The following is a 27350-nucleotide window of genomic DNA, read 5'->3' as shown; positions in this document are numbered from 1 at the left end:
GGAGAAGTTACTCTCCTAGGTGGGATTCTGTGGCCCATCCACTTACCCCTACTCCAGTAGAAAACACTAAGTTCTATGATACCCAAGAACTTTTATGGGAGGATGAGGGTGTGGATGGTAGACCACTGGAGGAGAACTATTATGATGATAAAACACAACACAACAACAACGACTGTGACTTTCTGCAATGTGCAGACTGAGAAGGAGGGGAGCAGTGAGGGCTCTGTGGCAGAAAAAGTGTTGGATGTTGATAAGGTCTTAGAGCCGACAAGAATTGAAGGCAGTGATATTTCGGACCAAGTGGGCCCAGGCACAGTGGTTAGACTGTAGCTACTTTGTTGCCTGCTTCTGCCAGTGCCTGAGCTCTAAGAAATAAATGCCATCCCACATGGTGTCTGCAGCATGGCATTTGTTATTACACAGAATATGGAAGTTAGAACACGTGTCAGTTGCATGCTGTGCCAACAGTCCATAAAGTGTGGCCAAAGCATTTACAATTTGAGCACTTCACGTATGACCAGGCATCTGCTTGAGCTACAGTGGCTGAGATATCAAAAAAGCTAGGAAACACATAAGGCTTTTCCACCGCCTTCCAATTCCAAAAGCCGCCAGTTTCCCTGCAAATGGAGCATGTGATGCCACCACCCCTACCACCACCAGAATCGCCACTGCCACCTTTACCAAGCCTGTCCATGGAGAGAAAAATCCATACTGTAGTATGGCAGTAAATGATAGGATTAATCAGACAACCTAGGGTTAAAGTACCCAAAAGGGTCTAAAAAGAAAGTAGTAAAAAATTTTTTAAAAAGCTAAAAAAAAATATATAAAAAAACGCCTAAAAATTCAAATAATCCCTCTTTTCCTAGAAGTCATACAACTATAAATAAACAAAAAAAATCATAAACAAGTTAGGTATCGCAGCGTCCCAAAATGTCCAATCTATCAAAATATAATAACGGTTTTTCACAGCATTTAACCCCGTAACGGAAAATAGTGCCCAAATTCGAAAATGGCACTTTTTTGCCAAGACCGTAAAGTCCTAGAAATAGAAGCATTGAAAAGTTGCAAAAGTTGCAAACCACCCACAGCTCCGTACACTGAAGTATGAAAAGTTATTAGTTCTAGAAGATGGCAAAATATTTTTTTTTTTGTTCAGGAGGTTTTAATTTTTGTAAATGTATGCAAACCTTAAAACCTATACAAATTTGGTATTTCCTTGATCACGCCGACCCAAAGAATAAAGCAGACTTGTCATTTGGGCCGCACAGTGAAACCCGTAAAATCCAAGCCCACAAGTAAATGGCGCAAATGCCTTTTTTCACCAATTTTACTGCACTTGGAATTATTTTCCCGCTTCCCAGTACATGGCATGGAATATAAAATACTGGCACTATGAAGTGCAATTTGTAAGACAGAAAACAAGCCGTCACACAGCTCTGTACATTGAAAAATAAAAAATGTGTTGATTTTTGAAGGTGGGGAGTGAAAAATGGAAACGCAAAAACAAAAAAGGGCCTCAGTGTTAAGGGGTTAAAGATGCAGCTGTCCCAGAGTAGGAAGTTCCCAGTTGTCATTACTTTTCCAGCAGGCAGCTGCACTGTCAAGATTCTGCAATTAATTTCTGCATTCTGACTCCCTCTAGTGGCAAGTATGCAGATTAATTTCTGTCGATTCTACATTCTGACTCACAATAGTGGCAGGTAAGCAGATTGCTTGCTAAACCCCCTCTGGTGGCTGGTTCTCAGCTTTGCAGTCTTATCCCGCAACTTCCTCCTGAGGTAACATGATCTTCTCTGTGGGATTGGCTATAAATCTGTTTCCTGAACTATTGGTCTTTGCTAGAGTATTTGGTCTTTTCCGGGTGCTCCAGCCCTCTGCTTGCTCTGTTTAATGCTGTGTATCTGTGACCCCAGTGTTTGATCTACTCAGCAATTTGTTCCTGATCCAGCTTTTTAAAGCATCCTGCAATTCCCTGGCAGCAAAATCTATCTTGCCTTGTGGCAGGCTCTGGTGGAGAACACCTTTCAAAAACAATCCATAATGCTCAAAGATTCAAAGAAAAACATTATCCCTAATTCAGGACGCATACAGAAAAACCTTAGCGCCAACTCAGAGGCAATGTCTTACAGGTCGATACTCATAAGAAACTGGAATGTCCCTTTGAGTGATTCTCATCTGAAGCGGATTTACCCACCGTACTGCCGCCGGGCCACCATTACCGTTTATGGGGATGTATATGCGTCCGCATGTACATCCCCATGAATGGCCGTGTGAATGAGCCCTTAGAATTACAACCAGGCCCCAATCCACCACTTTACTAACCGTCACCAGTGCATACAAATGTGGATCCCATCGCTGCTTATGTTGCTGTAATCTAGGCCTTTTTTGCTTTTTCATGTGTTTATGTACTTTATTATATCTGCCACAATTATCAACTCATGATCCTATATGTATACATGTGCAGCATGTTCTTTTTTTTCTTCTTCTTTTATTTTCTCTTCTTCTTTCCTTTTTTTTCTTTCTCAAAACCTTTGCACCCTCAACCATTTATTAAATTACTGCTACACTCCTATCCCCCTTGTTTACCTTTATTCTCCATACCAATAGAGCTCCTCCATCCAAGCGGCTGGCATCATAGTGTGTATGCCGCCAGCATGCAGGGAGCTGGTGTCGGCGGCCATGCGCACTGACCTGTTGCTGACCTCAAGCTGGCACTGACACAGATAAGAAGAGGCGTCGGAAAGATGAGTACTCAACTCATTATTTTTTTATATACCCGAGTAGGGAATTTTCAGCACAAAAATTCTGGAAAACTCAGCTTATACTCGAGTATATAGAATAATTCCCCCATTTCTGTAGCAGTGTCAAATATAATGCCCCCTTAATTTTGACCCCCATTTATAACAGACTCCCTTCATGTAGGCCCAACTGAGGCTCCCTTATCTGTTCCCTCCATCAGTAGCTAACCTTTTTATTTATACCACTCACTTATAATGGCCATCCTTATAAAAAAACATGGCTGCTTTCATGAGGTGTGACTGTGAGATAACTGACAGGGTTAGTTCAGAAGCTATGATGGTTTTCAAATCCATAAAAATTCCAGCCATTGGCATTTGTGGAAAAAGAAGGGTACTTGCCAAAAATAGCTAATCTTCATGCTCCTTCTTTACTGGGACATGTTGTTGGTATACAGGGGAGAGCATGTTTGCTATTACTGCGTCTCCTCTTCTCCCCTGTACATCAGCAACTTTCCGTTATTAAGAAGGAACATGAGGGATAGCTTTCTTTGGTGAGTACCATTCGTTTATCTTCCTTTGGGATACAATGGGGCAGATTTATCAAGCTGTCTGAAAGTCAGACTATTTCTAGTTGCCCATGGCAACCAATTACAGCTCCCCTTTTAAATATTCATGAACACTGGTAACATGAAAGCTGAGCTGTGATTGGTTACCATGGACAACTAGAAATATTCTGACTTGTTAAAAAGCTTTGTAAATCTGCCCCAATGTGTTCTAGATAGAATTACAACTTTAACCACATGTTAATTTATCTTACCTATGCTGTTTCTTGGCGATATTCTTGGTATAACCTCTGTTATTTGAACCTGTACACTTCCTCTGTGCCCATCATTTAAAAGGTCAATTTGGGCTGGCTGCTTCAGTAAGTCTGTCAGAGTCCTGAAAATAGAAGATGCAATTAAATGAATAACACAGAATATAAGATATAAATATGACTCACAAAACTACACATAAGAAATACTTACCACTTGAGATGATATTATTATAATTATAGTATTTAACCCTTTAATCCACAGAGACTGCAAGAGTTCTACAAAGTGCAGCAATGCTGATAAGTGCATAGTTTTGGGGGGAAAAAAAACTAAGTTTGTGATAAATTCTACTGGGATTATTGTTATTGTGTGTGACTGGGGCTGATGAAAACTTTCTGCAGTGCAACCGTCTTATTTTATTGCACAGCTGCACTAGCCACCATGCAACACAAATTAGGGGCGTTCCGGTTCTCAGTCGAACTGAATGCCAGATTCATCATGCAAAGTCTGTTGCACGCCCTATGTTACAGGTATACCACAAAAAAGTTGGTGAACTCTGTCGGGCCAATGCAGGGAAGCACCAGATTCATGATTTCTGGCACACAGATCAGATAATGAATCTGGCGCACAGATCATTATACACAGTCAGCGGACTTTTAGTGCAGTTTCCTACAGATTCATCATGCAAAGTCTGTTGCACGCCCTATGTTACAGGTACACCACAAAGGTGCAGTAATTAAACATATTGGGGCACATTCACTAAGAAGTGAATGTGCCCCAATATGTTTAATTACTGCACCTGCTGCTTGACTGTTGTCTAATCCACAGAGACTGCAAGAGTGCTGCAAAGTGCATCATTGCTGAAAAGTTGGAAAAAACATAGTTTAGGAAAAAGACATGTAACATACCTCCAAACTTTTGGGCTAGAGAAAGAGGGACAAAAGCCCCTCCCATTTCCCTAAACCACACCCACTGTCCCACCCCTTGCCCGCCCCCAAACATAGTATAATATTGACCTTAACGGCCCACACATATTATAATGCACCTGTCCTGTGGCCAACCCCCAAAGGACCTATATAATAGCCCCTATTGCAACTCGGCAACATATAACCCCCTCTTTAATGTTTTCTTCCATTTACAATAATAATCTTTATTTATATAGCGCCATCAAATTCCAGCAGCTTTACTTAACATTTTTCCCCACTTTTATTTATCTCCTCAAAGTGGTAGTATAACAATATGGATACACTTCACATATTGAAAAGCAAAGTAAGTCTTTAAAGGGAACCTGTCACCGCTGTTTGAAAAAATGAAGTTGCGGGCAGGTTCCCATAGAGCCCTTATAGCATAAGGGCAAGCTTTCTTCAGCTAATAAAATCGCTGCACAGAAAAGGAAAAAATTACCATTTATTCTCTGCCTGGTAACCAGATAGAGAGCTTAGCGAGTCGTGGTGGGCGGATACATACATGCGAGTCCCGCGGCTTGCTCACATCTCCTTTCCCTACGTCATCCGGCTGTCGGCTGAATTATAACACAATGCCTATGGCGCATGCGCGGCTGTACATCTTAGCTTCCTGCTTCCGCGCATGCTCTGTAGGCATTTGTGTTATAAACAGAGGGCAAGGGACACAGTGAGCATAGAGGCACAAGGAGCGCATGACACAGAGGGCAGAGGGCACACAGGGCAGAAGGCTAACACGGCAGGGGGCACAGAGGGCGTACAGGGCAGGGGGCACAGAGGGCAGGGGGCACAGAGGGCAGAAGGCATACCGGGCAGGGGGCACAGAGGGCAGAGGTGTACAGAGGGCACAGGGTATACAGGAATCTGGTAAAGAAGATCGCAAGTATCTAAATTGGACTAAGGGCGCACAGGGGGCAGAAGGCGCACAGGGGCAGAAGGCTAACACGGCAGAAGGCACAGAGGGCAGGGGGCAAAGAGGGCAGAAGGCTAACACGGTAGGGGGCACAGAGGGTGTACAGGGCAGGGGGCATACAGGGCAGGGGGCATACAGGGTAGGAGGCATACAGGGCAGGAGGCAGAAGGTGTACAGGGCAGGGGGCACAGAGGGCAGAAGGTGTACAGAGGGCACAGGGTATACAGGAATCTGGTAAAGAAGATAGCAAGTATCTAAATTGGACTAACGGCGCACAGGGGGCAGAAGGCGCACAGGGGGCACACAGGGCAGAAGGCACACAGGGCAGGGGGCACAGAGGGCAGAAGGCTAACACGGCATCGGGCACAGAGGGTGTACAGGGCAGGGGGCACAGAGGGCAGGAGGCATACAGGGCAGGAGGCATACAGGGCAGGAGGCATACAGGGCAGGAGGCAGAAGGTGTACAGGGCAGGGGGCACAGAGGGCAGAAGGTGTACAGAGGGCACAGGGTATACAGGAATCTGGTAAAGAAGATAGCAAGTATCTAAATTGGACTGAGGGGGCACACAGGGCAGAAGGCTAACACGGCATCGGGCACAGAGGGTGTACAGGGCAGGGGGCACAGAGGGCAGGAGGCATACAGGGCAGGAGGCATACAGGGCAGAGGGCAGAAGGCTAACACGGCAGCGGGCACAGAGGGTGTACAGGGCAGGGGGCACACAGGGCAGGGGGCATACAGGGCAGGGGGCATACAGGGTAGGAGGCATACAGGGCAGGAGGCAGAAGGTGTACAGGGCAGGGGGCACAGAGGGCAGAAGGTGTACAGAGGGCACAGGGTATACAGGAATCTGGTAAAGAAGATAGCAAGTATCTAAATTGGACTAAGGGCGCACAGGGGGCAGAAGGCGCACAGGGCGTACAGGGCAGGGGGCACAGAGGGCAGAACGATAACACGGCAGGGGGCACAGAGGGCGTACAGGGCAGGGGGCACAGAGGGCGTACAGGGCAGGAGGCATACAGGGCAGGAGGCATACAGGGCAGGGGGCATACAGGGCAGGGGGCATACAGGGCAGGGGGCACAATGGGCAGGAGGCATCCAGGGCAGGGGGCACAGAGGGCAGAAGGTGTACAGAGGGCACAGGGTATACAGGAATCTGGTAAATAAGATTGCAAGTATCTAAATTAGACTAAGGGGAGGGATACAGCCAGACTACAAATGGTGACCAGCCCAGGGGAAGTACATAACCAGGACTCAGACAATACCTGTAGAGTGTGCAGGTACATGAGGAGACAGGTAGAGACTTACACTGCCCGCTGTTTGTCTACTAATGATAGCTCCGGCTCTGAGCTGCATGCTGCCAGTCACATAACAAGAAGCAGTGTGAGCTGTAGTCAAGTGACATTCGGAGCTCTACTCCCGGAAATGGAGAGGATAAAGGTGTACTGGGCGGAGTCTGCATGACTGCACTGACTGTAAAGTGGGAAAAGAGGATTGGCTAAGCGGAGGAGGTGGGTGTGGGCAGGGGATTGGCTAAATGGAGATGGGTGTGGACTTTACTGAGTGCAAGGATAATGATAATGGGGCAGTGAAAGTGTGGAGAGGGGAGATCACGTGGCAATAGAGTAGATGTCCCGGGCCATGACTCTCGCCGTGACGGGCGGCGGGGCAGTGCCTGAAAAACGGGACTGCCCCGCTGGATCTGGAACGGTTGGGAGGTATGCGTGTAATTGTGTTAATTGTTACTAAGGGTTTTGTACTGTGTTTATCCCTATTTGAGTGAATACTGGACCTGGCTACAAATTCTGTGGCTTAAGAAATGTATACATGCCTTGAATAGTTTTAGTGTGAATATGTTTGCACTACATGCAAGCAAGTTTAAGATTTGGAAGCTCAGGTCCTGGCTCTAAATAGTCAACTGGCAACACTGAGGGACATTTTGCTCCTGGAGCAAGGGCCTTGATCTGACACAGCTGACTCTGGCTGGGGTCAGTGAAGATGAGGTGGGTGGAGGACTCGCAGCTCAGGACTCTGTCTGGTAGCTGGATGACAGTTAGAAAAAGGGATAGAGGGAAAGGTGCGTGTTTGGCTGATAAAAACGATCCCCTACTTAAGAACACCTGACTTATAGATGACCTCTTGTTACAAACGGACCTCTGGTAATTGTTAATTTACTGTACTTTAACCTTAGGCTACAATAAACAGCTATAACAGTTATTAAATGTGTCTGCAATTAAGCTTTATTGTTAATTCTGGTTCTTATGACAACCCAACATTTTTAAAATCCAATTGTCACAAAAAAAATTTGTCTGGGGTTACAATTATAAAATATACATTTCCGACTTACATATAAATTCAACTTGAGAACAAACCTACAGAACCTTTCTTGTATGTAACCCAGGGACTGTCTGCATTAGAGATGCAAACCCAGCATCACTACAGCAGGCAGCAACTGTTGTCGGAAGGTTGGTAATAGGAGTGCTGTAATGGTTAGACAGATGTTGATTCTATAAGTAAGAAGACAGATAGGGTTATCTGTCACCAGGAATGTGAATGCCGAATAGTATGTTTTCTTCCAGGTGCTCTGGTTCAGCATGTTGCGGAACAGATTACTGGGTTGGAGAGGATCCAGCTGTCACGGACCACATTGGTACCAATAATAAAGTCAGTGGGAAATGGAAGGTCTTTAAGAACAACGCTCAAATCCAGGACCTCCAAGCTAGTGTTTTCAGAAATACTACCAGTGCCACAAGCGTCACTAAAGAGACAGCAAGAGATTAGAGAGTTAAAGATGTGGCTTAGAAAATGGTGCAGAAAGGAAGGGTTTGGTTTACAGGATTCTAAAGAGAAAAATGAATCCTGCAAAAAAACAGATAAAGGCAGCAAAAGTAGAAACTGAAAGAAAAATTGCCATGGAAAGTAAAAATAATCTGCTGCCAGATCTGTGCTGTGCTATCTCAGCCCAGAACTAACACTAGAATCGGAGAGGCCCCAATCCTGGATGTTTAACTCTATAGACCACACTCAAACATAGAGCCCTGCAGCTGCAATGAAGGATTCCAGGGCCAGAGAATGTCTGCCAGTAACTCACAGTACAATGCACTCCAGTACATAAGTAGAGCGGTTTATTATACAAGAATTCAAGTGATCCTTTGTGGAACAAAGTGATACAATTTTTTTTTTACATTTACATAAAACTTTAAAGTATGAAAAAGAGTAGATCCTGCCAGAGGGAGAACACACGAGTAGGTCAGTGTGCTTGGTTTACAATCCTCATTCTGGTGGTAGATGTCCTTTAAGTATCCTTATTATCTAATTAGGTTTTTAGAAGGGTTGTAAGTTGAACAGCAATTTTCCACATTTTTAATAAAATTTAAAAAGCCATTTTTTTAGGGACCAATGCAGTTGTAAAAGTTTTATGTAAGGATTAAGTTTCTAAAATTCCCCCCAAAAATTACCGGTTTTCAAAACTGAACATATTTTACTATTTAGAAAAAAAGATATAGAAAGTTTGTTAACCGTTAAATTTCAATATGTTTTAATAACCATTTAATTTAACCCCAAACACACTCACAAAAGGTTAAATGAGAACATGCACACCAAAGTTTGTTACCCAATTTCTCAATACTGTATATATGGCCCTAAACTGTTGTAGGGGCACACAGCGGTAATAAAAAGGAATAGAGCACTATTTGCCTTTTAGAAGCAGATTTGGCTGGAATTGTTTTCAGGCTCTATGAGGCTTTTGAAGAGCCTCTGGAATACCAGGACAGTGGAAATAAGTGACCCCATTTTGCAGGTATTTAAAAATGGATATAATGTGCATTTCACCTTTAGATTTTTTGCTGAATTAGTCCCCTTTCACGCTTGGGTTTTTTACGGGTGTCTTCTGCACATGCTTTTGATGTGCAGAACTTGCATTGCACTTTGATCCATTATAATCAATAATTTTTTTAAGACTTGCATCTTTTTTTCATCCACACATGTGCTTTTTTTAAAAGTGGTTAAAATCTCAGCATGCTCTACTTTTGCAAGTCACACACGTGAAAAACGCACCATAGAAGTGCGTCAAAAACCCATTGCACTGTGAGGCACTGTGTGCCACTCTGCAGGCTCCTGCTGCTTCTGATGCCACCTTCACACTATATCATTGTGCCACTCTGCGGGCTACTGCTGCTTCTGATGCCACCAACACACTATATCATTGTGCCACTCTGTGGGCTGCTGCTGCTACTGATGCCACCTTCGCACTATATCATTGTGCCACTCTGCAGGCTCCTGCTGCTTTTGATGCCACCTTCACACTATATCATTGTGCCACTCTGGGCTCCTCCTGCTGCTACTGATGCCACCTTCACACTATATCATTGTGCCACTCTGCGGGCTCCTGCTGCTACTGATGCCACCAACGCACTATATTATTGTGCCACTCTGCAGGCTCCTGCTGCTTCTGATGCCACCTTCACACTATATCATTGTGCCACTCTGCGGGCTCTTGCTGCTTCTGATGCCACCAACACACTATATCATTGTGCCACTCTGTGGGCTACTCCTGCTGCTACTGATGCCACCTTCACACTATCATTGTACCACTCTGCGGGCTCCTGCTGCTGCTGCTGCTTCTGATGCCACCTTCACACTATATCATTGTGCCACTCTGCAGGCTCCTGCTGCTTCTGATGCCACCTTCACACTATATCATTGTGCCACTCTGCGGGCTCTTGCTGCTTCTGATGCCACCAACACACTATATCATTGTGCCACTCTGTGGGCTCCTCCTGCTGCTACTGATGCCACCTTCACACTATCATTGTGCCACTCTGTGGGCTGCTGCTGCTGCTTCTGATGCCACCTTCACACTATATCATTGTGCCACTCTGCAGGCTCCTGCTGCTTCTGATGCCACCTTCACACTATATCATTGTGCCACTCTGCGGGCTCCTGCTGCTACTGATGCCACCAACGCACTATATCATTGTGCCACTCTGTGGGCTCCTCCTCCTGCTGCTGCTGCTACTGATGCCACCTTCACACTATCATTGTGCCACTCTGCGGGCTCCTGCTGCTTCTGATGCCACCTTCACACTATATCATTGTGCCACTCTGCAGGCTCCTGCTGCTTCTGATGCCACCTTCACACTATATCATTGTGCCACTCTGCGGGCTCCTGCTGCTACTGATGCCACCAACGCACTATATCATTGTGCCACTCTGTGGGCTCCTCCTCCTGTTGCTGCTGCTACTGATGCCACCTTCACACTGTATCATTGTGTCACTCTGCGGGCTACTGCTGCTGCTACTGATGCCACCAAGGCACTATATCATTGTGCCACTCTACAGGCTCCTGCTGCTTCTGATGCCACCAACACACTATATCATTGTGCCACTCTGTGGGCTCCTCCTGCTGCTTCTTATGCCACCTTCACACTATATCATTGTGCCACTCTGTGGGCTCCTGCTGCTACTGATGCCACCTTCACACTATATAATTGTGCCACTCTGCGGGCTCCTGCTGCTACTGATGCCACCTTCACACTTTATCATTGTGCCACTCTGCGGGCTCCTGCTGCTTCTGCTTTTGATGCCACCAACACACTATATCATTGTGCCACTCTGCCGTTCTTGCTGATTCTGATGCCACCTTCACACTTTATCATTGTGCCACTCTGCGGGCTCCTGCTGCTGCTACTGATGCCACCAACGCACTATATCATTGTGCCACTATGCGGGCTCCTGCTGCTGCTGCTTTTGATGCCACCAACACACTATATCATTGTGCCACTCAGTGGAAAAAAGAGTGCACTCTTTGATGTTATAGTGGGATCTTGGCCCTCAGGTCAGTCCTTTCCAGCTGGCACAGACGTTACCTTGTCACGCTGCGTTCCCGCTTCGCTTATTTGGGGAAGTTGGCCTATGTAAGTGCACATGGAAGTGAAGAGTGAAGCGATTCTAAGAGCCGCGGCTGTCATGTGCGTGTCATACTAAAACACAGCATTGTTTGAAGACCAAACCACACTCCCTATACATATTTAAGCATGGCACAACGTTCTACAACACCCTACAGGCTCTCTGCAGCCAGGAAATGCCTGTCTTTTAACGTGATTCGTTTTGATTCGATTCGGGTCAAATCGAATTTTTTTGCAAAATTCGGCGAATCGGGTCGAAACTAATTTTTAACAAATTCGCCCATCTCTACTGATTTGGTTTTGTGTTTATTTACAAAAAAAAAGAATTTTTTCGAACTTCAAAATCATCGCATTTTCAGGCAGATAGATTTACCACCTAAATAAGTTGCTGAATAACATTTCCCATATGTCTACTTTATATTTTCATAATTTTTGAAATGTATGGATAAATTATTTTATGTCACACGGCTTAAAGATAGACTATCAGTTTTCCGTATTTTCAGAATTTACTATTTTGGGGATAAATAGTTTTGAAAGAAATTTTTAATATTTAGCATTAAAAACCTCCTATATAACCAACCCATTTTCAAATCTGCACCCCTCAAACTATCAGAAATAACTTTTGGAAGATTGTTAACCCGTTGAGATCTTCATAGTAATTGAATCAAAATGGAGGGGAAATTTAGAATGGTCAAATTTTGTCGGTTATACGTTCATTTAGCCCTAAAATTTACACATTTCCAAAGGATAAAAAAGAGAAAAACCCATCTTAAAATTAGTTATACAATTTCTCCCGAATTCAGAGATCTCCCCCAATGTGGCATCAATTCTATACTGGATTTTTTACTTTTTTTGTGTTCACCATATAGTCTAATAATCATGTTATTTTTATTCTATGGGTCAATACAATTACGGAGATACCACACTTGAATATTTTTTCTTATGTCTTACTATATTTGCCAAATAAAACCCTAATGTGGGGAAAAGTCTTCTGTGTGGCATAACATTTTTACTTTTTTGGCTACGGAGCTGGATGATGTCTTTTTTTTTGCAGGACATGGTGTATTATGCAACAGTACATATGTGTTATCATTTTTTATTTAATTTTTTTTGTGGGATCAAATAAGTAAAAATTTAATTTTTGGCAGGTTTTTAACAGTTTTTTTTTGGGGGGGGTGTTCATCATGCGGGTTCAATAATTATTTACTTTTATTCTATGGGTTGTTAAGGATGTGGTGATACTATATATGTGTGTTTTGTGTTATGATTTAGACTTTATTGTGCATTATATGTCTCTTTATTTGTTATGGGGCTTATGGGCATTTTTATTAATGTATTTTTTATTGAATGACTTTTTTTTTTAATTTTTATTTCTTCCACCATGGGTCATGAACAAGCAATCATCTGATTGCTTGTTCATGATAATACCCTGCAATACTGAATTATTTTAGGGTATTGGCTCTGTCAGCCTACACTGTGCCTTTAAGATGACATCATAGAAACCATCTTACAGGCACTGCAAGCAGACAGCCCTGATGTCCTGACTGGAAGGCAGTGCCACGGTGTGTTGGCTGTTAGTTACTGCTGGCACCCGATGTATCCCATTGCGGGCTCGGTTCCGATCTTGAACTGAGCCGGCATCAGCTCAGCGTCCTTAAGTACGTTCTTGACTGGACTTGGGGGAGGTGGTGGATTTTGTGTTTCAGTACTTTTCCAAGGCAATTGATACAGTGCCGCATAAATGATTGGTACATAAAACGAGACTGCTGGGACTAGGGGAAAATATATGTATTTGGGTAAACAAATGGCTTAGTGATAGAAAACAGAGGGTTGTCATTAATGGTACATTGTCAGATTGGGTTGACGTTACCATTGGAGTGCCAGAGGGACCATTTAGTTTTATTAATTACCTAATAGAGTGTTAACAAAGTAGAGTTTCAATATTTATACATTATACTAATATCTGTAAAGTAATTAATACAGACAAGAATAGTGTAACATTGCAGAGGGATTTGTGGAAACTGGAGGCCTGGGCTGACAAATGGCAGATGAGGTTTAATGTAGATAAACATGGGTCAACACTTGGGTCAATTTAAAATTAAATTGTGTATTACATGATAACTTTCTTGGTAAAACTGATGGAGAAAAAGAGTTGGGGTATTGGTGTATAGTAAACTCAATTTTATTCATCAGAGCTAGGTGTCTGCTGCTAAAGCAAATAAAATTATGGAATGTATCAAGAGAGGAATAGATTCTCATGATAAAGGACATAGTTTTGTCATTCCGCACATGAATTATTGTGTACAATTTTGGGCACCAGTGTATGAGAAGGACATAGTAGAATTGGAATGGGTGCAGAAGAAAGTTACCAAGCTTATTTGGGGGAAAAGAATACAAAGATTGATTACTAAACTTGGCGTTATTTAGCGTAGTAAATATACGACTGAGGGGCACCTCATTGCCATCTGTACCACTCAGTACAGATACCTGAATGGGCAGTACAGAGATCTCTCCAAAGAACTTTTCATACCTAGGCGTGTGACCAGGACAAGGGGGCATCCTCATCACCTAGAAGAGTTCTACCATAGTCATAGACTAAGATTCTTTAATATAAGAGCAGAGAGACAATGGAATTCTCTGCCACATAATATCAGCCTTGTAATAGCTAATAATTTAACCCCTTATATCCGACATGGAGAGCAGGGACTTAGCGCTCAGTGGCGAATATATCCGCCACTGAGCTGATGCCGGCTCGGCTCTGGATCGGAGCCGAACCGGCATCGGGAAACATGGGGTGCTGGCTGTAACTACTACCCGCCACCCCATTGTAACACCCGCTGTCGGAGTGGGCTCCAATCTCGGGTGCTTAACCCGTTAAGTGCTGTGGTCAGCGCGACCGTGGCATGTAACATGCCTCTGGGGGGTCTTTCCCCCACGATCGCCCCCCCTAACCATTTTCGGGGGGCGCCGATCGGGACCCCAGAGATGCCTGCAAGAACTGCTAGTAAGATGGTGTCTGTGACACGTCTGACACAGCTAATACCCTGTAATACATGAGTATTGCAGGATATTATCATGAACAAGCAATCAGATGATTGCTTGTTCATGTCCCATGGTGGAAAAAGTGAAAAAGTATTTTTTATTGAATAACATTTTTTTTAAAGTAATAAATCAATAAAAATGCCCATAAGCCCCATAACATATAAAGAGACATATAACCCAAAAAATGTCTAAATCATAAAAAAAACACATATATAGTATCACCGCGTCCATAACAACCCATAGAATAAAAGTAAATCATTATTGAACCCGTACGCTGAATGTTAAAAAAAAAACTGTTGAAAACCCACCAAAAATGATCATTTTTACCTATTCAATCTTACAAAAAATGCAATTAAAAGTGATCAATAAAACATATGTACTCCAGAATGATACTGGTGCAAAGTACAACATGTCCCGCAAAAAACAAGCCATCAACCAGCTCCGTTGCCAAAAAAGTAAAAATGTTATGCCGCTTGGAAGACGGCAATGCAAAAGTGATAGATTTTTCCCCACATTACGGTTTTATTTGACAAATTTAGTAAAATATGAGAAATTATTTTCAAGCCTGGTATCCCCGTAATTGTATCGACCCATAGAATAAAGATAACATGATTATTAGGCTGAACGGTGAACACGATAAAAAAAAAAGGTCAAAAATCCAGTACAGAATTGATGCCTTTCTACTCCTGCCCTCAAAAAAGAGTTCCTACATTCTCAATAATAGGTGATACCAAACCCAAAATGGCAACACTGGAAAAAGCATCTCATCCCGCAAAAAAAATGCCATCACATGGCCCCAATAACGAAAAAGCGAAAAGTTTATAGCCTACAAAAGTAGGCAACAAGAAAACTAAAATCCTGGCAGCTGCAGGGTGCTCCTTCCCTTCTGCGCCTCGCTGTGCACCCATAAAACAAGTAATGGCCACATGTGGGGGGTATCTTGTGAGAAATTGCCGAACAAATTGTATGGTGGGGTTTCTATTTTTAACTTTTTGGAAATGTGTAACCGTCACAATTTGACCATTCTAAATTTCACCTCCATTTTGATTCAATTACTATGAAGATCTCAAGGGGTTAACGATCTTCCTAAAACTGTTTCTGATAGCTTGAGGGGTGCATATTTGAAAATTGGTTGATTATATAGGGGGTTTTGATGCTAAATATGCAAAATTTTATTCAAAACAATATTTATCCGCAAAAGAGTAAATTCTGAAAAAACAGGAAATTGCTATTCGATTTGTAAGCAGCGCGACATCAAAATCTATGGGAAATGTTATTTAGCAACTTATTTAGGTGGTAAATCTATCTACCTGAAAATGTAATGATTTCGATTTTCAAAAAAGTGAAATTTTTCAAAAAAAATTCATCATTTTTTCTTTTTTTGGAAAATAAACGCAAAACTTATCAGCCAACATTACCACTAAAATGAAGAACAACATGTGGGGAAAAAAAATCTCAGAATTGCTTTGATAAGTAGCAGTGTTCAAAAGTTATAACCATATAAAGAGACACAAGTCAGAATCCAAAAAATGGGGCTGAGCCTTAAGATGTAAAATGTCTGCGTCCTCAAGGGGTTAAACATGTTCAAGAGGGGCCTGTATGCCTTTCTGGAGAGACAGAATATCACATCTTATGGGAATAAAACTTTTTGTTAGTAGTTTCTGTTGATCCATGGAGTTATTCTGACCGCCATATTAGGGGTCAAGAAGGAATTCTTCCCTGCTTTGGACCAATTAGCATCAGCCTTGCAGGATTTTTTCCTTCTTCAGTATCAACTTTAAAGGGGTATTCCGGGAATATGAACGTCTGACACAAAAACCCCCAATGATATAAATAAGTGAATACAACAATACTCAATGTCATTAGTCACAAAACGGATATTAAATAGTTTGATTTTATGATTTACAAAATTTATGGCCTCTCTAAAGTAGGTGGAGTTATCACTAAGATGGCCGCCACTGGGAACTACAAGTCCCAAGATCCTTTAGTTCTCAGTAATTCCTCCTCCCTCTTATGCTCTGCTCCCAGTGATGAGCTAACAGGTTTTCTTGCTGTTACCATAGTAATGATGTGTAACTGCCATCACCAAAACACTGGCCATACTGGCTGCACTGCAACCAACCGACTACAGCCAAACTTAGTGGTGATCACATGACCTGCCCAGGCAGGTGCAGGACATGTGATGTGGACATGTGACCAGCGGCCATCTTCTGTCCTGTGTCTGCTCTGCAACGGACCGCGTGGAGGAAATTAACGGACTGATTAAAGGGCCAGTAGCATTTTAATTCTTCATTACAGTCTATGTCATCAGCATTTTCTGCTAAAGGGAGCAAAATTTTAAATAACAACTAATTACATATTAGCTTATATTTTGAATACCCATTTGTATATGAATTATGCTGATTCATGGAATACCCCTTTAATGTATAGGTTGGACTTGATGGAATACTGTCTTTTTCTAAACTTTTTTTACAATGATACTATGAATGTGAATGTGCAGTTACTCTTTTGCAACACATAATTTGTTATAATTGTTGTAGAGTGACAAGCAGACCTAGGTTTTTCAGTTTCGCATGGCATAAAAGTTGAAAAGAACACACTATTTGTTAAAGGGGTATTCCGGGACACAAAAACCCATGATGATATAAATAAATGAATACAACAATACTCAATGTCATTAGTCACAAAACGGAGCTGAAATAATATGATTTTATGATTTACAAAATTTATGGCCTCTCTAAAGTAGGTGGAGTTATCACTAAGATGGCCGCCACTTGAAACTACAAGTTCCATTATCCTTTAGTTCTCAGTAACTCCTCCTACCACTTATGCTCTGCTAACAGTGATGATGTAACAGGTTTTCTTGCTCTGTTACCATAGTAATGATGTGTAACTGCCATCACCACACACCGGCCATACTGGATGCACTGCAACCAACCGACTACAGCCAAACTTAGTGGTGATCACATGACCTGCCCAGACAGCTGTAGGACATGTGATGTGGACATGTGACCAGCAGCCATCTTCTGTCCTGCAACGGACCGCGCGGAGGAAATTAACGGACTGATTAAAGGGCCAGTAGCATTTTAATTCTTCATTACAGTCTATGTCATCAGCATTTTCTGCTAAGGGGAGCAAAAATTTAAATAACAACTAATTACACATTAGCTTCTATTTTGAGTGCCCACTTGTATATGAATTATGCTGATTCCTGGAATACCCCTTTAAGCAAATTCTCCTGAGTTGTGCAATGAACCATATGATGTCCAAAATAACTTCTTTTTTTAGACACAAAGTTATTAAAGGGCAAAGTTTTTCAGTTTGGGGAACTGTTGATAGGAAGTGTTGGCCTCTTACTATTCTTAAGGCTAAATTGTCAGATATGGAGATCTCTTCTCTATCTTGAAATGTACATTTTTTTATTATGTTTTCCTGATACAGGCAGTCCCTGGGTTACTTACAACAATTTTGTGTTGTCATGAGAACAATGATTTTCAAAACAACTTCATTACAGACACCTCAGAGATGATCATTGCAGCCTGATACTAAAGAAAAGCATCCATAGAGCTTCACCAGAGGCCACAGGAGGAAGTATGTCGCCGCCTTAACACCACTAAAATAGACAGATCACCAGACCCAGATGGCACACAACCCCGGGTACTGCATGAATTGTATACAGTGATTTATTGATCAGTCTCTACTGACAAATCACAGTGATCGCTTCTGTTCCTCTACTCACATGTTGCTGAGAGTCTCGGCTCTCAGAAACAACAAGACCTTTGATTGTGTCACTCTGCATCTTTGTCAGGGTGATGGTCAGATGCCATGACGTTTCACTGAGTACCTTTATGCAATACAGCCCAAAAATTTTACATGTGATGCAATTCGTCATGAAATTATTAGTACTGGAATAATCATAGTATCATAGTATATAAGGCTGGAAGGAGACGCAAGTCCATCAAGTCCAACCTTTAAGAATTAAATAAATGTTTTTTATAACCCGTGATATTTTTTCTCTCCAGAAAGTCATCCAGGCCTCTCTTGAACATGTACATAGAGTCCGCCATAACAACCTCCTGCGGCAGAGAGTTCCACAGTCTCACTGCTCTTACAGTAAAGAACCTTTGCCTATGTTGATGGTAAAATCTCCTCTCTAGGCATAGAGGATGCCCCCTTGTCCTGGTCACAGGCCGAGGTATAAAAAGATCTTTGGAGAGATCCTTGTACTGTCCGTTCAGGTATTTGTACATTGTAATAAGGTCTCCCCTCAGTTGTCTTTTTTCTAAACTGAATAATCCCAAATTTTTTAATCTGTCATTGTATTCTAATCCCCCCATTCCCCTAATAATCCTGGTTGCTCTCCTCTGCACCCGTTCCAGCTCTACTATATCCTTTTTATACACTGGTGCCCAAAACTGTACACAATATTCCATGTGTGGTCTGACCAGGGATTCGTATAAGGGCAAAACTATGTCTTTATCATGAGAATCTATTCCTCTCTTGATACATCCCATTATTTTATTTGCTTTAGCAGCAGCCGCCTGGCTCTGGTCACTAAAATTAAGTTTACCATCCACCAATACCCCCAAGTCCTTTTCAGCTTCGGTTTTACTAAGTAATTGACCGTTTAGAACATAATTATACTTTTTGTTTCCATGGCCCAAGTGCATAACTTTACATTTATCTACATTAAACCTCATCAACCATTTCTCTGCCCATCCCTCAAGCTTCCACAAATCCCTCTGTAATGCTAAACTATCGACCTCAGTATTTATTACTTTACACAGCTTAGTATCATCTGCAAATATTGAAACTTGACTGTGTAAACCCACTACAAGGTCATTAATAAAAATATTAAAAATAAGTGGCCCTAATACTGACCCCTGTGGCACTCCACTGGTAACGTCACACCAATCTGAGAATGTGCCATTAATGACGACCCTCTGTTTTCTATCACTAAGCCAATTACTTACCCAAATACACAGATTTTCTCCTATTCCCAGCAATCTCATTTTATATACCAACCTTTTATGTGGCACGGTGTCAAATGCCTTTGAAAAGTCCAAATATACAACATCTACAGCGTCCCTCAGATCCAGTCTTGAACTTACCGTATATACTCGAGTATAAGCCGACCCGAGTATAAGCCGAGACCCCTAATTTTACCACCAAAAACTGGAAAAACCTATTGACTCGAGTATAAGCCGAGGGTGTAGTATAAAGCCAGCCTGCCCCAATAGTAGTATACAGCCTGCCCCAATAGTAGTATACAGCCTGCCCCAATAGTAGTATACAGCCTGCCCCAATAGCAGTATACAGCCTGCCCCAATAGCAGTATACAGCCTGCCCCAATAGCAGTATACAGCCTGCCCCAATAGCAGTATACAGCCTGCCCCAATAGCAGTATACAGCCTGCCCCAATAGCAGTATACAGCCTGCCCCAATAGCAGTTTACAGCCTGCCCCAATAGCAGTATACAGCCTGCCCCAATAGCAGTATACAGCCTGCCCCCAGTATGCCAAGTGAAAAAAAAAACAAACTTAATACTCACCCTCCGACGATACTCACCTTTGATGCTCGGAACGGCTCCCGGTCCTGGTGGCGGATTCTGAACCTCGGTGACAGCTCCCCTCTTCTTTCTTCACTGACGGCTCCCGGTCTCTTTTCTTTCTTCACTAGCCGGCAGTCGCGTCCATGCGACTTGCCGGCGGGCGCACACTATGATGCGGCAGTGTCGCCGCCGATGACGTCATCAGCGGCGACAGCGCCGCATCATAGTGTGCGCCCGCAGATCGCATGGACGCGACTGCCGGCTAGTGAAGAAAGAAAAGAGACACCAGTGAAGAAAGAAGAGGGGAGCGGAGCCGCTGCCAAGAATCGGGAGCTGCCGCCGAGAATCCGGACACCGGAGGGTGAGTATTATTATTTTTTTTTTTGCCCCTTTATGTTTGCCCCTTAGTGAGGTTTTTCAGCACATTTTTTGTGCTGAAAGTCTCGGCTTATACACGAGTATATACGGTACCTCCTCGTAGAAACCAATCAGATTAGTCTGACAGGACCGATCTCTCATAAACCCATGCTGACGCTGGGTTATAAGGTTGTGCTCAGTGAGATACTCCAGGATAGCATCTCTAATAAACCCCTTAAATATTTTCCCCACCACAGCAGTTAGACTCACGGGTCTGTAGTTTCCAGGATCGCTATTTGATCCTTTTTTGTATATTGGTACCACATTTGCTATGCGCCATTCCTGTGGAACATAACCAGTCCTCAGTGAATCTTCAAATATTAAAAATAACGGTTTGTCTATCACCGTACATAATTCATGCAGAACCCGGGGGTGTATGCTATCTGGCCCAGGTGATTTATCTATCTTAGTGGTTGCGAGGCGGCGCCGTACCTCTTCCTGGGTTAAACTGTTGACATTATAAAAAGAATTAACATTATTCCTCATTGTGTCTTCCACCTGGGGATTTTCCTGGGTAAAGACAGTTGAGAAGGCGACATTCAGTAGATTGGCCCTTTCCTCATCTCCTTCCACCATGACCCCCATGTTATTTCTAAGGGGACCCACACTCTCTGTTTTTAGTTTCTTATCATTTATATACTTGAAAAATAATTTGGGATTATTTTTGCTCTCCCTGGCAATATTTCTCTCAGTCTCTATTTTTGAGGCCTTTATCTGCTTTTTACAGGATTTATTTTTCTCTCTATAATCCTGTAATGCCTCATCGCTACCTTCACGTTTTAGTACCTTAAACGCTTTATCTTTCTCGCTTATTGCTTTCCTTACAAGTCTAGTTAGCCACATAGGGTTTTTCTTGTTCCTTTTATGCTTTTTCCCATAAGGTATGTGTTTCTCACAGGACTTTTTCAGAATATATGAGAAAAAGTCCCATTTTTGAGGGGGGCTTTTGTCTTTGAGAACATTATCCCAGTCTATGCCTTTAAGGTCTTCCCTTAGTTGATGAAAATTTGCCCTCCTGAAGTTTAGAGTGTTGGTTGCCCCTTCACTAACGCTCTTAGTAAAGCGTAATACAAAATCAATGATATTATGATCACTATTCCCCAGGTTCCCCCCAACCTGTAGTTTTGATACCCTATCAGGTCTGTTGGTCAGGATAAGGTCCAGCAGCGCCCCCCCCTCTTGTTGGCTCCAGGACTAGTTGCGACAGGTAATTGTCTTTTGTTGTTGACAAGAACCTGCTGCCTTTGAAGGACCTGCAGGTTTCAGCCCCCCAGTCGATATCTGGGTAATCGAAGTCCCCCATGATAAGTACTTCACCATGCTTTGAAGCCGCATCCATTTCACTTATCAGCATTTCCTCTGCTGCCTCCATTATATTTGGAGCCTTATAACAATCCCCTAGTAATATTTTATTATTCTTTTTCCCTCCTCTTATCTCAACCCATAGGGACTCCACATTTGCGTTACTGATGTCATCTCGCAGGACGGGCTTGAGGCAAGAATTCACATATAAACAAACCCCTCCACCTTTTTTATTTATACGATCCTTTCTAAAAAGACTATAACCATCTATAATAACAGCCCAGTCATAGCTACTGTCCAGCCATGTCTCGCTGTTACCCACTATATCATATTTCCGCTCCAACATCAAGAGTACCAGTTCCTCCATTTTGTTTGTGAGGCTTCTGGCATTTGTGTACATACACTTTATATGGTTTTCCCTGTCCGTATTCCTTTTGTCCTTATTCCCCAATCTCATTCCAGCCCCCCTTCCTCCCCCATGGACTATGACTCTTCCCAGCTCTCTATGTACACTGTCTATTTGCCCTGCACAAGTGTAGTTGCCCTCCCCCCAGGTCTCTAGTTTAAACACTCCTCCAACCTTCTAGCCATTTTTTCCCCTAAACCAGCGGCCCCCTCCCCATTGAGGTGCAGCCCATCCCTACTGTAGAGCCTGTAGCCGACAGAAAAGTCAGTCCAGTTCTCCATGAACCCAAAACCCTCCTTCCTACACCAACTTTTGAGCCACTTATTTACCTCCTTGATCTCCCGCTGCCTTTCTGGTGTGGCACGTGGTACAGGCAGTATTTCGGAGAAAATTACCTTTGAGGCCCTTGCCCTGAGCTTATGGCCTAAATCTCGGAAATCATTTTTAAGGACCTTCCACCTACCTCTTACTTTGTCATTAGTGCCAATGTGGACCATGACCGCTGGTTCCTCACCAGCCCCTCCCAGTAATCCGTCAACCCGATCAGCAACAGGCCGAACCCGAGCACCCGGCAAACAACACACTGTTCGGTATGCACGGTCTTTGTGACAGATTGCCCTGTGTGTTCCCCTAATAATCGAATAATGGAACAAGACCTCTGCACAAGACACAAAAGTGTGTTTATACAAAAAAACTATTGTTAGATGATTTTACAAGATTGCCTTTTGGATTCTAATATTATGGGCAAGTGCCTACAACACCCTTTTTGCTGCATTTGAGCAGGACCTTCGAACGCTGGAAAAAGTTATTTTGTAAAACAGCTATTACAAAATGATGAATCTCATTTATCACGGAAACCCAAAAATATTGTTTAGTTTTATGTGACCTTTCTCATTCTTTACCTGACATCTGGTTAATTGAAGGACTATCGCATACAGTTATAGATGAGGAGTTATTTCCAACTGACAAGGTAAATTTGACTATTGTTGATGACCTCATGGAGAGCACTACTAAAAATAGTGAAACAGAAAAAGGATTTATAGCAGAGATTTTAATGCTGTCAACCTCCCAAATATAGATACAACCTCACGCAGATTAAACAGAACATCATTCCTTAATGATCTTCTATGGGAAATAGCAGTACAAAAATTCCACTTAGAAGGACGACAATCGCCTACGCGTTTCGAACAGAGGACCTGTCCTTAGTCATGGCTAAAATACATTGAAAGACATTTGCTTATAAAGGTATGTATACCTCCCCCCCCGTACCTCCCACACACGTCCGGTCATTTCCGTTCACGCCCATACACAGATAATTGACATATCAATATTATGTTCTTATACAAAATAATCATGTGTCTATGGACATAAACGGCGCAAAAGAACTTGTAATGGGTAAATACTTCAGTTCGTGACATCATCCATCAAAGAAAAGTTCCCAACGAAGCAACGCATCCCATTCCAGTGTGGTGCCTTCTTGTTCTCCAACGAAGGGTCATGTGACCGATCACATGACCGGCAATGATGTTGTATCCGTTGCTAAGCAATCGGTGAGTATTGGGTCGCGTAATGGGAACTGGGATATAAAGAGATATGCAGGGATGGCTTGTGATCCATGCAAGTCACATCGAAGGCACGGCGAGGATCCACCAAGAGGGGTAAAAGGCCAGATAGAAACTCATGGGCACCCACGCAGCACGGCCGAGACGACGATTTGATGGAGCGGAGGTACAGGTAATTCTAAAAACAATACACAAAATAAGATAAAATTAAGAACACATATTGGTAACATACACAAGTTTAAAATGTACCTTGGAGGGTACATAGGACACGAAACAGCTTGTTGTATAAACCGTTGTGACATAAGAACAGCTGAAGCAAAAGAACAGGATGCGCAAGTGAACTAATCTATATGTCATTACGGGGGTGTATGATCGGTAATGGTACATTAGCTCTTTTTTGAGATTAAGACCCTTGGGGAAGCAAGTCTCTAGTGAAAAGATCCAAAATGCCTCCCTTTTGGCCAAAAATGCTCCTATATCACCTAATGTTCCTTTTCACTTTTTCAAAAGCATAAGTACTGAGAGTCTTAGTATCACCTTTATGGACCCTCACAAAATGCTGTGATGCGCCAGAAAGGTTACGGCCATGAGGATTCAAGATATCATATAAATGTTCCATAAATCTGGCTTTAAACCTACGGGAAGTTTGACAAACATAGAACAAATTACATGTCGTACAATGTATAATATAAATAACATTCTCCGTATTACAATTAATTAGATCTTTAATATTAAATTTCCTTTGGCTGTTACTGTCAGTAAAGAACTTCTTTTTGTGGGCAGAAAATTTACACGTTGTGCATCTGTTGGCACCACATCTAAAAAGCCCTGAGCGTTTAACCAGGTGGAGTACGATTGTCTGATATAGAGGGAAGGGGACAACATGTTACCTAATGTTTGACCTCTCCTGGAACCAATCCGGCAGCCATTACTTAGTATGTGTTCAAATGTTGGATCGGCTCTAAGGAGGGGGACATATCGTTTGGCAATGTCCGAGATGGCTCCAAATTGAGGGCTGAATTGCAGGACAAGTATAGGTATGTGGTCTGAGGTCGAGTCTCGGGATTCAGATTGTTGTCGGGGGTGAATAAGGGATTGTCTATTTTTGTTGGAAGCTCGTCTGTAAGCTCTATTTAATGTCCAATCTGGATAACCCCAGGTACAGACCTACATAGTTTCGGTATGGAACAGGTCATCCGTACTGCAATTCCTTCTGGCTCTAGTCAATTCTCCTACAGGGATGCCACGGATTGTATGTAGCGGGTGTTGGGACTTAGCATGTAGTATTGTATTCCCTGCTGTGGGTTTACGATAAGTGTGAGAAATGATGTTCTCTCCATTGGTACCTTTAAAATGTAGGTCAAGAAAGGAAATCTCAGTGGGATGAGTGACAAATGTAAAATTAAGGTTTACTGTGTTGTTGAGATAATCGACAAAGAGTGCCATACCACTCTATGCACCCAAAGAAGGGGTTGTCGTGGGTGTAGATGGTATGCTACTCCCACCATGACATGGTTAAATGCGCCAGAGATGGGGAAGATTTTGCCCCCATACTGACCCCCTTAACCTGCAAATAATAATTGTTATCAAACATAAAAAAAGTTATGAGTGATGAGGTACTGGTAAACCATGACAGTAAATTCCTTGAATTCGGGTGTGTAATTCGTGTATTTGTCCAGGTGAACCTGTAATGCTCTTAAGGCTACATCATGGGGGATTGACGTGTACAATGACACGACATCACAACTGAGCCAGTGAAAATTGTCCCTCCAAGTTTTCTGGTCGTGTGACAGCAAAACATCCCTCGAGTCCTGTAAGAAGCCTGGGACTCTCCGTACTAAGGGTTGGAGTACCCAATCTAGCCAGTGCAAAGATTTTCGTTCAAAGATCCTATGCCCGAAATTATCGGTCGCATAGGAGGTGGTGACAGCCCCTTGTGTGTTTTTGGCAGGGCGTGCATAATGGACACCACCAGATCAACCACGAAGATCTGTTCAGCTTGGCTCTTAGTCAGAGCACCCATACAGCATCCCTCCTGTAGGAGTTTGCTAAGTTCCTCACTAAAGGGTCTAAAGTTGGATTCTCTTTTAGCTTTCTGTAAGTACAAATATCATTCAGCAGTGTCATAATCTGTTCTTTGTACATGCATTTGTCCATTATTACAACTGAGCCACCCTTATCCGACATTTTTATTATAATGTCTTTCCAGCCCAATAGTTGATGTAATGCTTGTTTCAAGGAGAGAGAGAGAGGTTAAGTTTTTTAAAAATGTTGGTCGTTTTAAAATTTTTCAAGTCGCGTTCAATCCTCTGCTGAAACAAGTCCATACAATCAGCCCTTGAACTGACCGGATAAAATTTGGGGATCTTTAACCTGAAATCATTAAGTACATTGTTACACAATCGACCATCGTCATTGTCTAGAGACATTAAATTTATCAGTGCATTTTGATCCATAAAATCTAAGGAAACAAAATTATTATTGTTACTCACATGGCAACTTCTAGTGGTCCTTGGGCATGCTCCCTCATGATTGAAGAAATGCCGTTTTATTGTCAATTCCCTTATAAATTTGTTGATGCTGCAAATGTTGGAATATACATCAAATTCTTTATCTGGAACAAAATTAAGTCCTAGCGATAGCAATTCCACCTGGTCAGGAGACAAAGAGTGACTTGACAAGTTTACCACATCCAAGTTGGTTTTTAGGACTTTTCGCTTCTCAGGGTCCTCAAGGGGAGGCCAAGGTTTTCTTCGGTGTTTATGCCTCCCTCTGTGTTTTTTGATGTAGACCTCTTACTTTTTTTGTTGTTATTCTGTTCTGAGGTATTTGTAGTCACTTCTCCGTTTTTTGGGGGGGGTTTTGGTTCTTTTCTTTTTGTAGTAGGATGCATTTTTGGGGGAAGTACATTGTTCAAATTGATAAGAAGATAAAAAAACAACTCTTTGCGGACCTTCGCGATGGTGTCTCCGATGAGATTTTTTGAGGATTGATCGGGGAGTATGTGGGGGTCTCACCCACCGACTCCACACATAGACCTGTTGGTTTTTATAATCAAACTCGTCCCGCTGAAATTTCAATTGTTTGCTCTCAGCGATTTTTTTTTCTTGGAGGTTAATGATATGTTGGTCTATTTTTTGAATTTGAGTAGTGAATTGATCTTCTGTAAGCTTTGTTTTGACGGACTCCTTAATTCTGTCTATGTCTGTCTAAAGTTCTTGTATTTTATTTTCTTCACACTCCACTATTAGATTTATTAGTTTGAGGGAACATTCAGGCAATATTCTGTTCCAGTTCAGGATAAATTCCTCAGAGTATATTATCGACAGGATTTTCTTCAATCTGAGGACTCTTGGAATGTAGCCTCTCTCGATGTATGCCTTTAAGGTGGTTTGATCCCACCAAACACGTGTTTCCTGTTCGATAAGTTTTTCCAATGTTCGAGTATTATCCAATGTGTCATTTTGCACATCGGTGGATTTCGTACCATTGGAAAAAAACGCATCTGCTCTTTCAGAGCGATTCATGGTACTATTGAATGTCTATATAGGGTGAGCCATTTAGGTTCCAAAATAAAACATCCTTCATCCACATGGAATGCTGGAGGTGTGCACAGGCTGCAGAATCAACAATGAAGGCGTGAAGAGAGGAATGCCAGCTCACCTCCCGAAGAGGAACGGATCCGGCGCGGGCCAGCCCTCTGCTAGGGCATAGTAGACAACTGAGCATAAAGATATGGTC

General features: G+C 42.6%; 1 protein-coding gene across 2 annotated transcripts in view; it reads right to left on the bottom strand.

Annotated features, from left to right (window-relative positions):
• The window catches only part of SHISA8 (shisa family member 8), a 170731-nt gene that overhangs the window by 50707 nt on the left and 92674 nt on the right, over positions 1 to 27350 (bottom strand). For both annotated transcript variants that reach the window (XM_072127056.1, XM_072127055.1), the window contains exon 2: positions 3556 to 3677. In XM_072127056.1, coding sequence (XP_071983157.1) covers positions 3556 to 3677 — 122 coding nt within the window. The remainder of the gene's footprint in view (positions 1 to 3555; positions 3678 to 27350) is intronic.

This window comes from Engystomops pustulosus, chromosome 10 (assembly GCF_040894005.1).
Source record: "Engystomops pustulosus chromosome 10, aEngPut4.maternal, whole genome shotgun sequence".
Classification (NCBI taxonomy): Eukaryota; Metazoa; Chordata; class Amphibia; order Anura; family Leptodactylidae; genus Engystomops; species Engystomops pustulosus.
Note: the sequence above shows the minus strand (reverse complement) of the source record. Positions and strands in the feature narration are given on the sequence as shown.